The sequence below is a fragment of the Dysidea avara genome, chromosome 4 (genome assembly GCF_963678975.1).
Source record: "Dysidea avara chromosome 4, odDysAvar1.4, whole genome shotgun sequence".
Classification (NCBI taxonomy): domain Eukaryota; kingdom Metazoa; phylum Porifera; class Demospongiae; order Dictyoceratida; family Dysideidae; genus Dysidea; species Dysidea avara.
In genome coordinates, this window is record NC_089275.1 from 28,655,177 (window position 1) to 28,673,177 (window position 18,001).

At 38.2% G+C, this 18,001-nt stretch overlaps 2 protein-coding genes across 14 annotated transcripts in view; one reads left to right on the forward strand and one right to left on the reverse strand.

Annotated features, from left to right (window-relative positions):
* LOC136254619 (uncharacterized) overlaps positions 1 to 18,001 on the forward strand; it is a 281,340-nt gene that overhangs the window by 64,203 nt on the left and 199,136 nt on the right. Inside the window, exons 3-4 of the mRNA XM_066047363.1 lie at positions 2,070 to 2,120; positions 2,167 to 2,667. Of these exons, the coding sequence (XP_065903435.1) occupies positions 2,070 to 2,120; positions 2,167 to 2,667 (552 nt within the window). The remainder of the gene's footprint in view (positions 1 to 2,069; positions 2,121 to 2,166; positions 2,668 to 18,001) is intronic.
* LOC136254640 (uncharacterized) overlaps positions 5,223 to 18,001 on the reverse strand; it is a 48,888-nt gene continuing 36,109 nt past the window's right edge. The window contains exons 1-13 of one of the 13 annotated variants that reach the window (XM_066047392.1): positions 11,988 to 12,006; positions 9,691 to 9,808; positions 8,636 to 8,772; positions 8,443 to 8,587; positions 8,271 to 8,396; positions 8,179 to 8,217; positions 8,075 to 8,113; positions 7,984 to 8,025; positions 7,874 to 7,930; positions 7,765 to 7,806; positions 5,543 to 5,587; positions 5,429 to 5,488; positions 5,223 to 5,383 (exon numbers count right to left, since the gene is read on the reverse strand). In XM_066047392.1, the coding sequence (XP_065903464.1) occupies positions 5,289 to 5,383; positions 5,429 to 5,488; positions 5,543 to 5,587; positions 7,765 to 7,806; positions 7,874 to 7,930; positions 7,984 to 8,025; positions 8,075 to 8,113; positions 8,179 to 8,217; positions 8,271 to 8,298 (447 nt within the window). In that variant the 5' untranslated portion in view covers positions 8,299 to 8,396; positions 8,443 to 8,587; positions 8,636 to 8,772; positions 9,691 to 9,808; positions 11,988 to 12,006 and the 3' untranslated portion in view covers positions 5,223 to 5,288. Of the gene's footprint in view, positions 5,384 to 5,428; positions 5,489 to 5,542; positions 5,588 to 7,764; positions 7,807 to 7,873; positions 7,931 to 7,983; positions 8,026 to 8,074; positions 8,121 to 8,178; positions 8,241 to 8,270; positions 8,397 to 8,442; positions 8,588 to 8,635; positions 8,851 to 9,690; positions 10,288 to 10,663; positions 10,727 to 11,987; positions 12,007 to 18,001 lie in introns of those variants that run through there. The other 12 variants (XM_066047393.1, XM_066047391.1, XR_010700586.1 and 9 more) reach the window with 12 other exon arrangements.

An 18,001-nucleotide genomic window follows, 5' to 3' on the forward strand; every position in this document is an offset into this window, starting at 1 on the left:
CATACACAACCTCCAAATGTATATAGCAGGAAAACTTTTCACCCTGGTCCAATGTCTAATAATTGTATACTGTTATGATAGAGACTCTGCTGTACAAAATACATGTTATCATGGTATACGCTAATTACGCCTTTTACAATTAAGTTTTGCAACACAAATACGTGTATGGTTAAACTCACCAATTGTGTCAATCTCTTCAACACAAAAAGACAACCTTTGGGTGAAGAGACAACAGCCGCAAAGATCACAGCCTATTCCAGTCACTTATTTATTTGTAATATAAATTTTAAAGGGGTTTATTTACAGTAGGACATAATTATGTGCCCCTTTATTGTTTCTGGATATACTCGCCATTTATCTACCATTCTCGTTTCATTTCATGAGAACTCTTACTGATATGGGTAGGGGCATGGTTTCTCCACTTGAATTAGTCAATGCTTGAAGTAGATCAAGATACTCTAATACAGCAGTCAATCACTCTAATACAACAGTCATGTTTCTACAAGTGCTGTATTTTTATGTTGTAAAGTCTGTAAGTAACTAGCAATTTAACTACACAATTCAATGCTAGGCAGAAGTTGTAACTATGCTGTAATTTTGATTGCTGTGTTAGAGTTGTTTTGTGACTGCTCTATTGGAGTATCTTGATCATTTTAATGCCTGGCGGTCGTGCAAGATGAAAGGAAAAGTTTTACTAAAGGTGTATTAGTTAAAATGGAGGTTAGTTGACTGCAGTTGTATGCCACTAAAATTACAGTTGTATTTTAATATTCTGTTACTGAAATCTAAATAAAAATGGGTCTCTGTCAAAACCATGGAAACCTATGTTTTCAACAGTAAGAGTATGTTTATTCTAACAAAAAGGTTTGAAATCCCACCCAAAACAACTTATAGCTGTAAAAAAAAGTTTGCATCCAAGGAAAGCAGAGTTAACTGTGACAAAAAGTGATATCATAATGTAGCCATGTGCGAGGTGTGCAAGTTGTAAATATTAATCAAATAATACAATATTATTGTTAAAGTATTAATGAGAACTATGTGATGTTGCTAGTTTTTAAGTGTGTGGGTATCTTCATAAATCCACTCAAATTTGATTCTCAAGAAAGCAAAGTGTATAGATTCTCTGATAGCAATAAATTGTTTGAGTTTGGCCGCCTTTCCTGTATACGGCAATCATATGAACAAATAAAAGGCGGCCAAACTCAAGATATTTTTTCCTATCAGAGAATCTATACACATTGCTTTATTGAAAATCAAATATGAGTGGCATTTATGAAGATGCTCACACACTTAAAGACTGACAGCATCACAAAGCTAGTTCGCATTAATACTTTAACAATAATATTGTATTATCTGATTAATATTTACAACTTGCATACCTAAAAATCATTTTTTGTCATAGTTAACTCTTGGACGCACACTATTTTTACAGCTATTAGCTGTTTTGGATGGGATTCAACCTACATCTTTAATTGCTCTGGGTAGCTGATGATGAGGTAAAGAAATCCGATTCCTGGGCAATGCCTTGGCTTTCCCAGGTCTAGCTGCACTACTGCCAGTGTTCCCAGTGGCTTCCCTCTATAGAAATCCACCCATAAAAGTTGCCTGAGCAAACTAGTGGCATTGCTGTAGTGCAAAGGTATAGTTTATTGGTGTGGCTATCCATTCACTGTGAAAAGCCAACTTCAATAGTGTATGAAAGCATTTAAAATTTTTATACTGTCACAATAGATTTGGTCACAGTTGTAGTACATAGGGTGATATAAATTTGCACAGTGTTACCTGTCAAATTGGAGCACCATTTTCTGACCTAGCGGCTGCATTAGGCATGTAAGTTTGTACACAAAATGGCACATTAGGGGATTATCAAATTGGCTGGTATAGACAGGTGACTTCATTATATAATGACCTGATTAGACAGGTAATCACAGGTTTCACTGTGATTCAAATTCTGTTACAACGTGTGATACTGATAGATAATGCATACAGTATTGCATTGATTATATACTTATACTATAGATGATGCATATATTGTTCTTGTATTGAATAAAAATGTATATGATTTGCAGCAATGAGAAGTTTAGGTGTGTATGCAGTTTTGATTCTACTATTGATATCTGGTTAGTGAAGACAATGAGTGCCACCTATTGTGTACTGTTTGTATAGCAGTCAGTGGTCAAGAGTGTACAGCTCCTGATACTGTTGGATCACTGGATCAAGATAGGAAGATTATTGATGCAGATCAAACATACATACTAGCTGGATATACAGTTCAGTGTAAAGGAATTGTGACAACCTGGGAGTTCTGTTATCAAATACATTCTGTTACATCAGTGACATTTTATCCTGGAATTTGGGAAAACACTTCAGGAGGTGGGGGTGACACTACTTATTCACTCATCCAATCAAACACAGTCGCATTCAATCCTACTGGTACCAGTAATAATAATTTGCCTTGTCAGAACTACACCCTCCCAATAACAGAACAGTTCACTGCACCATCAGGATCAGTTGTGGGATTGTATTCCAATACTGGAAATGAAAGACCACAATTGTTACATACTAATGACAGTGATCAAATCACAACATATCGAGTTGGTGGTAATCAGAGTACTGTTGGTACAGGTAGTATAGTTAACTACAATATTGCTATTAGAGTACACCTTGGTAAGTTGAGTCCTACAAATAGACACAAATATATGTTTCATGTGATGTAGCCATGAACTTATGACATTAGGCTATTCAATAATCAATCTGTAGAGCACCAATAGAACTTCTACATCTGTAATGTATAGGCAGCTGTATTATGGGCATCATATTAAAATTTTAAAATTAATAAGGAATTGGTAGTGCTGAAAATCCATGAAACAAAAAGGGATTGCTGGAGTATAGATCAGCAACGATTGTGGTTACATCAAGTAAACCCATTGTGGCGAATTTAAGCAGAGTCAAAATAGGAATTTGTGTGTTTACTTGATGTAACCATCAGTGTTGTTGATCCATACTCCTTGTTTTAAATTTGTGTTTTTTATGTGTCTAGTTTATGTAACTTTTACAAATCCATTTTATGGATTATAACTTGCTAGACACTAATATTAGTATAACAGAGATTCATCAGAATTAAATATTATCCAGAGTATTAGATTATTAGACACTTTTTATTGTATTATATTGGGGAGGACATACAACTAGGATTAGGGCATCATTTGTAACAGTAACTGTTAAGTTAGGGTTAGGAAATGGGTTAAATGCATAATACTTTTAGATTTAAATGGTGCAAAAACTAGAAGAGTTGGTAGTGGTGCAGTAATAATAGAGTATGACATTCTGAACCTAGAGGTTGGTGGTTTGAGCCTCAGTTTCGTCAGGTTTTTTTTGTTTTGTTTTGTTTTCTTACACCTTCTCATTTATGAACAGCCAATAAAATAATACAAATTTTGTACAAATATCTTGTTCTTCTGTTTACCTGTAGGAATAAAAAAGGTAGACAGAAGACAGCATAGCTATACCAATGCAGAAATTAATGATCAAGACACACGATAGTATGTTGTGTGGCCCAAGAAGCCAGCACTCCACACCGTGAGTATATTAGCAGGGAAGAAAGAAAATGCAATTTTCACACCTATGTATCTCTGTGATCCCTTATATGATTGGAACCAAATTTGCTACACAAATGGCAGCTAGATTGGGGAGCCTACCTACCAAATTTGAAGAAAATCACTCTAGCCATTTCCGAGATACAAGCAACCAAATCTTTATTTTAATTTCTTCATTTTTTCTTCTTTATTTTGCACACTTTGCAAAATCCACCATAAAACACAAATGTGTGCTCCAATCAGGCTACAATTTGGCACACTTATAGGGCTCATTACAGTGGATCTCAATACCACATTTGGTAGGAATCTGATAAACATTCATGGAGTTATGACCATTTATTTGCATCAAATAAGGTCAAACTTCTGTCACGCCCACAGGGTAAACCTCTTGAAGGAATGAGCTGAAAATTGCTATGTAGATGGAGTAACCATCGTAGGAGTGCCTTTAGGTGGTTTGAAAGGAATCTAGATAAAAGCCATTGAGATATGACACAAAACCCAACCTATGTCACAATTATGCAATCAATTATTATGAATAAAGCACTATTAGTGTTCATACCTACCAAGCAAACATACTGGCACACATGCCTTTTTTGCCCTGCAGCGACTGCTCTGTTAGGGTATCTCAATCCCGTGATTTTACACTTGTTTGGTTTCTGCTGTATAACTTTGTAGCTGTAACTGTATTGCCTTTCCAACCACCAAAGGCACTGCTGCTTCAATGATCAGCCCATGTACACACCAATTGTCAAGGTATTCAATTGTCAAGGTATTCCCATGTTTGGTTTACCATGCAGCCATGACAGAAGTTTGATCTTTCTGTATGTAAATAAACACTTGGATATTCATCAGATTCACAGCAAACTAGGTACATGAATTCACCTTTATATGCTTTTCAGAAATCGAGGCAATCAAGTTACACATTTGCATTTTATAGCAATTTTTTTTGCAAAGTATGAAAAAATTAATTGAAATCTCTGTAGCCCCATATGGCTAAAGAAGTAAAAACGAAGAAAATTAAATTGAAACTCAGAATGCCCATATCTCGCATACAACAGATGCAAATTTAATCACATTTACTGTGTGCTCTACCCTACCTGGTGGAAAACTACTGTATAATGCAAAAATGATGTGCTTTGGAGAAGGGGCCATTGAACTACATATGTATACACATGTGAAAATGCTGTTTTCTTTCTTCCTGTCAATATACTCGCGGTATGGCATGCTGGCTTTCTTGGCCATATGGTACACTACCTGTGTCCTGAACAGTGATTGTGCTCTTGCCATCCCAGCTGACAGTTGGTTTCAACATTGCACACACACAGCGAAAGCGAATCAAAAACACGGATGGTTTTGTTGACAGTGTATCAACCGCTCACCTCGCTGATCTGGAGTCTGACTGCCATCAGTTTTGTCGGCAAAACTATCACCATTTATCTCCAGTAGTGGGACAGAAGTTACACTGACCAGCAGTTTTGCCGGCAGTCTTTTCCCGCCTTCTTGAAGTTCATCCTCAGTTTCACCGGACACATTACTCAGTTTTCTTGTCGATTGATTGATAGTATCCGTCTCCACTAAGCCTCCGTATCTAGCAATGTGTTCTTCCGTATTTTGAAATAGCGATTGTAATTCAGTTAAATTTTAATTTTAAAAATACTGATCATAATTCATTTAAATTGTATTTAATGAAAATCACACTATTAGCAGTAGCTGATATGGTCGATTAATAATCACTATCATAGTCATCATTATTAATCCCTTGCAAAAGCTGTGATGAGCTGATCTGACTAAAAAATAAGAGTATATATAATGTGTAAATACTACAGTAGAACCTGTGATTCCTATTAGTAGCTGGGTCTCTCCTGCTGCGGGACTCATGCAACAACAATTCACTACAATGTGAAAAAGCTTGAACAGTAGTTTATTACAACAAACACAATACTTACCGTTGTAGTGTCTTCCTGTCGTCATTTTATCTTGCAGGCAAATCACTAAAGAACAAAAAACAAAAGGTAACAGTCTAATGAACTACTTAAGGCGTAACTAGCACACAATAATTTAACTATCATATAGAGAGTGAGAAACTTTAGCAGAGTTAAACTTAGTTGGCAAATTTCTATTTAGTGAAATATGAATTTCTGTTATACAGTTACTCTGCTGCATACAATTTGGCGTACAATGATTGCATGCTCTAGCTGTTCAGTCAGTTTGCAGTTTGACTGAGTACATCACGTCCTTCTGTCTCTAGATTTTTAATTGATTCCAGGTCATAAAGTAAGGAGTGTTATATTTGATGTCTACTTCTAAAAACCAGGTGCTGCGCAGCTCTACTTGGACTTAATCGCCAATACATAAATATTACATACATTGTACTTTGGGCTTTTGTTTTGTAATATTCACATACAGAGTTTTAAATCACTGCATAGCTACGTATGATCTCTACGGAGTCTTGCTGGCCAGACACTATTCTGCACAGGGCATTATCCTGCGCACAGAGTAGCATCTGGCCATTGAGACTACCCAATAGAATACAATCACAGGTGAAAATAATGCTTCCTACAGTGGAACCGTGTTAACAGTACTGAGTCAAGTGGTCAACTTTGTATATTGCAATGGCCACTATCACAAGGTATTTCCAATGCATTGTGGGCTGTGTTAAGCGGTCACCTGTCTAACACTTACAAATTGCTGTACACATATTTTCAACTCTCACAGAGTGGTTGCTGCCTTATAAAGAGAAGTTGGGGCTCTGTTTCAGTAAACTCACAATTATCACAATATAATCCATCTGACCTCAACCATAAGCATGCATGCACACTCATACACACAAATGATCAATGTGAATAAAGTAGTTGTGAAGTTTAAGTGGTAGGCATCAGGAACACAGAACAATTGACTGTACAGCAAAAAATTTATAGGTGCTCTTCAGTCAGACATAAGTAACAAAGGAAACAAGCTGACATGCTGTATAGAATGAGATGGCAAAAGCAAAACCAGATGTCAACACCTAAGTAGGCAAGGTCAGTTGGACATTGATGAAAAAGCTGGGTGGGCTGCTTCCCCAGTTAACACCAGCTATAGTTCCCCAATGAACCTTATCCACAACTACATCCGCAACTACATCAAAACAGAAAAATGGCCGACAGAGTGTGGTAGTTTGTACAGTAAGCGATTGGGAGAGATGGCGTTTTGCTCTGGTAAGTTGATAATGTTTATGCAGTTCAGCATGGGGCCAGGTGAGGCATACATACTTACCTAAAAGACAAATTAGTTGTCTGGTTGGATTATTTCACACCGCAAATTCATGCTAACTAGTCTTTTACCTTCATTATCCCATGGCTCCATGTCCAGAAAGTTGTAAACTAGCGATGCACCGATAATTGGTGGATAATCAGAAATTGGCTTAATCGGCAATATTTTCAATATTGGTATCAGTAATTATTTTGCCAATATGTTTTTGCTGACCCAGATGATATTGCTTTCATAGAAAGTAAATCAAAATAGTGTTTTTAAAATGACAATTTCATCAAATTCATGTGAAATCTTGGGAATTATAACATTGGATCGGTTATAGGTATCGGTCATCATGTGAATTATAATATCAGCTAATTGGATAATCAGAAAATCTCATATTGGTGCATCACTATTGTAAACAAAGTCTATTTTGATGAACACACTATAAGGTATCACCGATCACACCGTCATTTTGTCAATTGTGATGTAATTGTGAATATAGCTCATTCATACAGTAATCAAATTCTTACTCAAAATACTACCAAAGTGACACACATGCACAAATTTTTGTACATGTACACCCCTGTAAAAATTGTTGTATACGTATGTACAAATTTTCCAAGGGACGTAATTTTCTGCAGATTAACTTTTCAGGATACTTTGCAGGTATATTTTTGAGAATCACTCGTACTTCACTAAGGTTAACTGTCGATCCTAAAACAATTGTTAATTTTTGAGGATGAAAAAATTCGTAGACAGCTAGCCAACCAACTGTAAAAATGATATCCCTTGAAAATTGTATGTACACAGTACATGTACACTACACACTAAACACACATGCACGTATGCACACACAAAGTAATCAGACACAACAACACTGAACACACACACACACACACACACACACAGCCCTTGATTCTCATTACATACATACCAGTCATTTGAGGACACCATGCCACGTTGTATGCTTCCTCCCCTGGACCAAGTATTAAAAGACCAGACTGTGAAATAATGTTTAGTAAATATATAGTCACATACTGTACCTGCTGGGTCACCTAGGTGTAACACTGCTATGCCTAGGGTTTCTGCTAGTATGTGGCCTATGCAAAACAAACTTCATAATACAATGTAGAGTGTTTGTTTGTATACTTACAATTGTTGCTGTAAAAGTATCTGCACAGATGCCAATGATGAACTACAAATATTGACAAATAAACCTATTTATTCTAAAGAAACAAAACTACCTTTGTAAAGGTGGCTGACAGATTGCACTAGGACTACTGCTGATCGGTGTCAGTGGATTTGTAAGAAAAATAACACAAGTACGGTATATCCTAATTTAGCTTACATGGTGGAATGATTGCTTCTAGGTGTTGGTGTTGGCTGACTGTATTAATATCAAATTGAACTAAAATACACGGTTACCCTAATTTAGCTTACATGGTGGAATGATTGCCTCTATTTCCATTAGAAGTTGGTGTTGGGTGACAGTATTATTATCAAATTGAACCAAAATATACAGCTACCACAGCATGTTCTGTTCTGTCTGGTTCTTGACGTAAAGTACTGCAAACAACAACTTTAATAATAAAAACTTCAATCTCATGATCACCTTTTCACTGCCCATTGAACTGCATTCCTTGGAATGGGCAGTGAAGATGGAACGCCTTCTATCCTAGGCTTGGCGGAGAAGTGACCAGCACACACTTCCTTTTCTTTGATGCGGTTGTCTAAAACTTGCTTCAGTTCTTCTAACTCTGCCAAAATCATTGTATAATACAGCAATTTAACCACACATACATTACCATCGGATTGCCATTCAAGATGGTGAAGCTTCATTGATTCACTCTCTTCGTCACTGCTCTCCTCTGTCATGTACAGTGGATCAATTTGCTCCCATAAATTTCGCTCTTCATCTGACCTGATGACCTTTTCTCTTCTCCTGTACAGTTGTATATAAGCAATTAACATAAACAAACAGATTTATCATATTTAGCTGGTGAAACAAAATTCTAAAACATGACAAATGTTTGCGCAAGTCTTGACTATCTAACACAATAAAGACCATTGTAATAATATATTAGATATGAGATTTTATTGAAATCACAAATTCTCTTTGGCTTTAACAAACTAAGCACTAAACAGCAGAACCATTGCTTGTTTATCATATTGAAAATCTTTTGTGTTATCGACCCTGACATTGTGTTGAAAGCTCACTAACATTATCTCGTAGATTGCAGTGAGCATCTAAAGGAACAAGTTGATGTTGTGCTACTTCTAAAAACCACGTGCCATGCAGCCACTCTACTTAGACTTGTCACTACACTCAGTTTGAGCAAAGAAGAAAATTATCTTGAGCTAAAGCTTAGCTACAGTTTAATATACGGTTTATTTAGCCAGAAAGTTGCTTTGGCGCACAGGTTCAGGTGTGGAAAGACAAGCATACACACACTTTTCATAAAACAATTTCAGTGAACCAGGCACACTGCGGGCGTGTGACTGGTTTAAAAACTAGTTGTAAGAATGTGATGGTTTAATCTAAAGTTTACATTTAAACTTTGAAATTCACTTCTACACTGGATTCCTCAACTGTTAGTTATCTAATCAAAGATAAGATCAAAGAACAAAGCTAAGACCATTCTAATAGAGTTATTAGTGATAAGATTTAGAGTCTCCAACACCAAAGACTGTTTCGTTTTTTAAGGATACTGTTCTCAAAATACTCTTATGAACATTCTGTCATCATAATTGCTCGGTAGAGTCGGCACTACAAAAATGCTATACAGGAATGAATTTTGATTTACAAATCATAGACACAACACCGTGCGAGGTAGTCAGGTACAGCGTGTATAATGTTTACCCCTGTCCTGGTATCCTCTTTTTTGCCTTCTTCTTATTCTCAGCAACCTTTGCCACTCTATGAGGTAGGGAGTCATTGTATGTTCTTCTCCTGGACTCATAATAGCGGTGTACTGCAGCTAGGAAATAGTTATCAACACAGTCAAATTCTACTATACCATGAGTATTTATATACACAATAGATAGCATGCACCACATACACAAACACGCACGCACACAAACATGCACACACTACACAAAGATTTATGTATTTATAATATAATTTGACTACATGTCAAGATGGGTGCATCTCAACAGTATGCTGCCCAAGATAGGTGCATCTAGCAGCATAAGTCAATACTGTGAATATTCAAGCATACACAATGCACACACACAAACAGCACACACACAAACAACACACACACACACTCGGTGTGACTCAAACCCATACACACACAGACCACACACAAAGGTATTTACGTAACATAATTTGACTACATGTCAAGATGGGTTCATCTCAACAATACGCTGCCCAAGATGGGTGCATCTAGCAGCATAAGTCAATACTATGAATATTCAAAAACACATACTCCGCGTGACTCACACCCACACACACACACACACACACACACACACACACACACACACACACACACACACACACACACACACACACACACACACACACACACACACACACACACACAGAGTTAGTAAAATGTGGTGACCGATTTGTCAAGATGGGTGCATCTCAACAATATGTCGCCCAAGATGGGTGCATCTAGCAACATAGGTCAAAAGGATATGAACACACACACACACACACATACACACAAACATGTAAACAGTTAGTAAAATGTGGTGACCGATTTGTCATGATGGGTGCATCTCAACAATATGTCGCCCAAGATGGGTGCATCTAGCAACATAGGTCAAATATATGCACACACATTGCATACCAATGCAAAGAACTATTTAAACACGCAAGAAGATACTTCCTTTTTATCCATTAGACTAGTGTTTTATCAGCCATTACTTACAGCAGGTAGACTAAAAGATAATATAGCACTATTTAACAATTGTACTGCATAGAATGGGTAACGAAAATAGTGTCAATAACTGTACTTTACTTTAACCAAGGGCGTTAAATAGAAAATAAACTTTAACTTTAGACCTTTTGCCGTCTGCTAGTGAGTTATACGCAGAGAAGACCATTCCTTACATCTGCTGCAACGGATTAAGTCTTTCCTTGCCTCCTAAAACTAATATAGTGAGCCACACGTATTGACTTTGTACATTGGCACCACCAGCTGCGGTATCACGCGATTCATCAATTAATGGGTGTGTCCAGTAAAACTGACGAACGTGTTTTTCCAGTGCCTGTTCACTGCGGTAGAACGAACGAGAACTGCTGCAGTATCACAGGTAATCAGTGTTCCTGATGTTGTTTCACAGTTTAGGTGGAGAAGACTGTGTATGTGTTTCGCTCAGCTCAATGCCGTTTTTGCGATAACTTTTTGCTGTGACAGTCACCCACTACATATGTCAATACTGAAGGAATCCTAAAGTACCATAGTCAGCTATGCTATAGATTGCATGTATACAATGGCTTCCCACAGTCAATGAGGCACCATATGAGGACACTGACAAAGGATTACATTAAATTGGGACAAAGTTGGTGAGCAGCATTCTAGGAAACAAGAACAGAATATGGCAGCGCAATGGCTCCCTACATTTGTATATGGGAATCGTCTGTATTTTCTATGGTGACTGGATTGATTGCAATGGTACTTCTCCTTCTCTTACCGTTTTTTGTTTGTAGTCCTGTGTAATGAGCTGAACATTGCCGAAAGCAAAGTGTAATGGTGTAATGGCCACTTTATTTTCAAGTCAGTGATTGTTAGTTGGAGGATGAAAACATTAACTCTGGTACCATTCTTCCTTTGATCCAGTATGTGGGGGCTCAAAAAAGTAAACAAACAAGTAAAAGAAAAATTAGAAATTTTAAGTTTGATTATGGATCATACAGTAAAATTGCAAAAATAGTGAAACAAGGGACCTGCAGATATACTGGTGGACATTTTATCGCTATACGTACTTATGACTGAATTAGGGATTAAATGTCCACATATCTGCAGGTGTAGGCAAACTCCTTTGTTTCCTTACACTTTTATTATGATTATGATCCCTATAATTGAAGTTGAAGTTCATAATACTTGCTAAGCCATCAACACTGAAAGTTAAAAACTCCTTCAAAATCATGAACATTAAAAATAAACATTTAGCGATTCACAATGTATTCTAGTTAACTAACACTACCTTTGGAAACCACATCTGCTACTTAAGACTCCAAAAGGCCTCCCATCATGGTTGTCCATAATCTTATCATTGGAGCCGCATCAGCTTGACACACACTGCAACTGTCACTACCTTACCATGTGATTTTTATCCTGAGGCTGCAAGTACAACTTCTCACATCTATATGTAGGTGCTGTCAGTTAATTAGAATCTAAACCAAAATAGCCAAGCTGTAAAAAAAACAGTGCAGCTCCCAAAAAGGCCAGGATGAAAAAAGATGTGAAATCCAAGGTGGCGGCCAAGAAATGGCTGTGATCGTAGGTTAATGGCAAAAATTTTAATTACGACAATTCAGGTGAATTTGCTAGGAGGAGGCAACGCAAATTCACCTGAATTGCATTGATTGAATTCACAATTCAGGTGAATTCACTAGGAGGAGGCAACCCAAATTCACCTAGTTGTCTCTGTCTGGGTGTTTGTAAACTTAATCATCTCTTGCGTACTATTTCCCCAAATTGTATTATTTCTCAACTTGAACGTTTTGATTATAATCTTCGATCTGCTTTAGGTCGTATTTGCAAATCTTCTATATCTGACTTATCTTGGCTGCAGGCCAATCTACCATGTTCTATGGGAGGATTGGGTAATTCACAATTCAGGTGAATTCACTAGGAGGAGGCAACCCAAATTCACCTAGTTGTCTCTGTCTGGGTGTTTGTAAACTTAATCATCTCTTGCGTACTATTTCCCCAAATTGTGTTATTTCTCAACTTGAACGTTTTGATTATAATCTTCGATCTGCTTTAGGAATCTTCTATATCTGACTTATCTTGGCTGCAGGCCACTCTACCGTGTTCTATGGGAGGATTGGGTTTGCGTGAAGCTACCAGTACCTCTTCAGCAGCCTTTTTAGGCTCTTGTTTCAGCTCCCAAGAATTGTGTTATCGTCTGCTCCAGTCTTTTAGTGGGGGTCCTGACGTGTTTCCTTCCATCCCAGATCAGGATGTTGCTACCTCAATTCTGCTGCCCTTGATTAACAGTGATTCCCTTCCTGATCTTATCCATCCAGCTTGTGGGCAGCGTGTTTTCCAACATGAACTTGGTATTGCTCGTCAGACCCTTTTGCTTAATTCACTTACCATTCGGGACCAAGCCAGAATTCGTTCAATTTCTGCTGACCCCTGTACCAGTTCATGGCTTCAGGCCATTCCTTGTGATTCTTTAGGCCTATCCATGTCCTCACAGGAGTTTGTATATTCTCTTCGATACTGGCTTGGTGTCCCTCTCTTTTCTGCCACTTCTCCAGTTCGCTGCCCATGTGGTAGTGTTGTTGATCAATTTGGTGATCATCTGCTGGGCTGTGAACATGGACCCATGCGTATACCTAGGCACGATGCTTTATGTGATGTGATATATCATGCTTTACTTCAGGACAACACTGGTTGCCGTAAAGAGCAACGGTGTGCTGGTTCCCGATTGGATCGCCCAGGTGATGTTTTTCACCCTGACTTTGTGCATGGGAAGCCTGCGTACTTCGATGTTACTGTGCGTTGTCCATTACAAGAATCTCTGTTGGGTTGGTCTGCAGTTTCAGCAGGTGTGGCTGCTGCTAAGGGAGAAGAAGATAAGGATGCTCACCATGATGAGCTTGTACAGGCTGCTGGAGGTGTTTTTGTTCCCCTGGTGGTTGGATCCTTGGGTTTGTGGTCTGTTGCTAGTCGTCCTGTCTTTCAGGATATTGCTTTGAGGACAACCACCAGGAGTGGCATTTCTCGTGGCATAACACACCGCCATCTGCTAGAGCAACTCTCTGTTTGTCTGTGGCGCCACAATGCCCGGACATTTTTACATCTATTTAGCCTGTTGCCTGGCAGTCCTTTGTGGGAGTTGAACTCTGTTTCATGCTCCCACTCCCTGCAGTTTGGCCAGTAGACTGCAGGGCTTTCTTGTTAAGGCCCCTGTCCAGGGGTTTTGCTGTGTATGCTGGCAGTCCATGCGGTGTTTTTGTAGGCCTGTGTAGGCTCTGTAGGTTTAGCTGCTTTTTCTTTCTTCTGCTTTTTGTCATTTATAAATTAAATTAGGTTTAATTTCTAGCTAGAGATCGGGGAGGATGGGAGTGCCATTAGGGCCGGAATAAAAAAAATATATATATATATATATATAAAAATTCACCTGAATTGTCGAAATTAAAATTTTTTCCATTAACCAGCCATTTCTTGGCCGCCACCTTGGATTTCAAAACTTTTTTCATCCTGGCCTTTTTGGGGGGCGCACTCTTTTTAACAGCTTGGCTGTTTTAGATCAAGACACACGGTAGTGTGTCGTGCAGCCCAAGAAGCCGGCGCGTAACACCCGTGAGTATATTGACAGGAAGAAAATGCAATTTTCGCACATCCGTAGCTCTGTGCTGCATTGATGAAACAAGACGATTTTTGCTGTGGACACTCCCTCCACCTTCAGCACTCCACAATCCAAATTAGAGCAAAATCGCTTCAAGCGTTCCCGAGATATACGACTTCAAAAATTGGTTTATTTTCTTCGTTTTTCTTCTTATCTAATCCAAAACAGCCAAGCTGTAAAAAACATTGCGGCCCTCAATGGTGAAAACAGATGTGAAATCCAAGGTGGCGGCCAAGAAATGGCTGTGATGGTAGGTTAATGGTAAAAATTTTAATAACGACAATTCAGGTGAATTTTTGTGCCGCTTGGTCTTGGCAAATAAATTCACCTAAATTACCGTTATTAAAATTTTTACCATTAACCTACCATCACAGCCATTTCTTGGCCGCCACCTTGAATTTCACATCTTCTTTCACCATAGCCTTTTTGAGGGCTGCACTGTTTTTTACAGCTTGGCTGTTTTGGATTAGATTTCATTTCTTTTTGTATTTGTATACCACCAGCCGGCTTTGGGACTTTTTTAACCTGTCTTTTTTTTCTTTACCACAGGAAGAAGAAAGATGAAGCAGATGTACTTTAAATATTTCTGATTTTATCAATAAATGTACAAATTATATATATAATACATATATTTATTACAGAACTCTCCATGGTGGTTTCTTTGTAACTGAACACTCTACAAGGTGACTTCTTCTTGATGCCCTCTCTACAGGGTGAATTGTTAGTAGCTGAATAATCTACAAGGTAACTTCTTCTAGCTGATCTCTCTACAGGGTGATTTGTTTGTAGCTGAACTATCTACAATGTAACTTCTTCTAGCTGATCTCTCTACAGGGTGGTTTGTTTGTAGATGAATTCTGTGCAAGTGATTTGTTTGCAGCTGAGCTCTTTACAGAATGGTTTCTTTGTAGCTGAACTCTCTACAAGGTAACTTCTTCTAACTGATCTTTCTACAGGGCAATTTGTTTGTGGCTGAATTTTCTACAGGGTGATTTCTTTGAAGCTGAACTCTCTACAAGGTAACTTCTCCTAGCTGATCTTTCTACAGGGAGATTTGTTTGTAGCTGAACTCTCTACAGGTGATTTGTTTGCAGCTGAACTCTCTACATGATGGTTCTTTGTAGCTGAACTCTCTACAAGGAAACTTCTTCTAGCTGATCTTTCTACAGGGAGATTTGTTTGCAGCTCAACTCTCAACATGATGGTTTCTTTGTAACTGAACTCTCTACAAGGTGACTTCTTCTAGCTGATCTTTCTACAGGGTGATTTGTTTGTAGCTGAATTCTCTACAAGGAAACTTCTTCTAGCTGATCTTACTACAGGGAGATTTGTTTGTAGCTGAACTCTCTACAGGTGATTTGTTTGCAGCTGAACTCTCTACATGATGGTTTCTTTGTAGCTGAACTCTCTACAAGGTAATTTCTTTTAGCTGATGTCTCTACAAGGTCACTAGTTTGTAGCTGAACTCTCTACATGATGATTTCTTTGTAACTGAACTCTCTACAAGGTGACTCCTTCTAGCTGATCTTTCTACAGGGTGATTTGTTTGTAGCTGAACCCTCTACAAAGAAACTTCTTCTAGCTGATCTCTCTACAGGGAGATTTGTTTGTAGCTGAACTCTCTACAGGTGATTTGTTTGCAGCTGAACTCTCTACATGATGGTTTCTTTGTAACTGAACTCTCTACAAGGTGACTCCTTCTAGCTGATCTTTCTACAGGGTGATTTGTTTGTAGCTGAACTCTCTACAAGGAAACTTCTTCTAGCTGATCTCTCTACAGGGAAATTTGCTTGTAGCTGAACTCTCTACAGGTGTTTTGTTTGCAGCTGAACTCTCTACATGATGGTTTCTTTGTAGTTGAACTCTCTACAAGTTAATTTCTTCTAGCTGATCTTTCTACACGGTGATTTGTTTGTAGCTGAACTCTCTACAAGGAAACTTCGTCTAGCTGATCTCTCTACAGGGAGATTTGCTTGTAGCTGAACTCTCTACATGTGATTTGTTTGCAGCTGAACTCCTACATGATAGTTTCTCTATAGCTGAACTCTCTATAAGGTAACTTCTTTTAGCTGATGTCTCTACAAGGTCACTAGTTTGTAGCTGAACTTTCTACATGATGGTTTCTTTGTAACTGAACTCTCTGCAAGGTGACTTCTTCTAGCTGATCTCTCTACAGGGTGATTTGGTTGTAGCTGAACTCTCTACAAGGAAACTTCTTCTGGCTGATCTCTCTACAGGGAGATTTGTTTGTAGCTGAACTCTCTACAGGTGATTTGTTTGCAGCTAAACTCTTTACATGATGGTTTCTTTGTAGCTGAACTCTCTACAAGGTAACTTCTTCTATTGATCTCTCTACAGGGCAATTTGTTTGCAGTTGAACTCTCTACATGGTAGTTTCTTTGTAGTTGAACTCTACAAGGTGATTTCTTCTAGCTGAACTATCCCTTTCCATAGTTGCATAAACTCCCTATAAGGTAACTTTTTCTAGCTGATCTCTCTACAGGGTGAATTGTTTGCAGCTGATCTCTCTACAGGGTGACTTGTTTCTAGCTGATCTCTATACAGGTTGCTTGTTTCTATCTGATCTCTTGAATTCTCTTCAGGGTGACTGCTCTATTAGGATGACTGCTCTATTAGAGTATCTCGATCTCGCACTTGCTGCACCAAGTTGGATTTCGTGTTATAACTCCGTGGCTTTAAGTCTGATTCTTCTACACCATTGAAGAGCCTTTCTAAGATGATTACTCCATCTATACAGCGATTTTCAAAGCATTCTCCTTAGCGGTTTATCTGGTAGGCGTGGCAAGTAGTCGTTTTTATTAGCTAATCTTGATTGCGTAATTGTTACACACTGTTGGTTTTTTCGTTGTATCTTCCTGGTTTTTAGCTCGATTTCTTTCAAACCACAAAAGGTTTGAGGTTCAATAGTTAACCTAATTACCCACCGGTTTTCAGCTTCTTCCCATACGCGGTTTACCCTGTAGGCGTGACAACATATTGGTGTTATTTTTCGTGAATAATCGATCATAACTCTTTTCCTGTTTATCGTATCTAATCCAAAACAGCCAAGCTGTAAAAAAAGTGTGCGGCCCTCAGAAAGGCTATGGTGAAAAAAGATGTGAAATCCAAGGTGGCGGCCAAGAAATGGCTGTGATGGTAGGTTAATGGTAAAAATTTTAATAATGACAATTCAGGTAAATTTTGTGAAGCGGCACAAAAATTCACCTGAATTGTCGTTATTAAAATTTTTACCATTAACCTACCATCACAGCCATTTCTTGGCCGCCACCTTGGATTTCACATCTTTTTTCACCATAGCCTTTCTGAGGGCTGCACACTTTTTTTACAGCTTGGCTGTTTTGGATTAGATTTCATTTCTTTTTGTATTTGTATACCCCAAAGCCGGCCTATGGCCAGCTTTGGGACTTTTTTAACCTATGTTTTTTTTCTTTACTACAGGAAGAAGTAAAGATGAAGTAGATGTACTTTAAATATTTTATCAGTAAATGTACAAATTATATATATAATACATATGTGACCGGATTTGCAAAAAGGGGCCTTCCACACACATCCAATTTGCCAACTTTGACAATTGATAACTTCAGATTAGAAAGAGCTATTGCCTTGAAATTTGG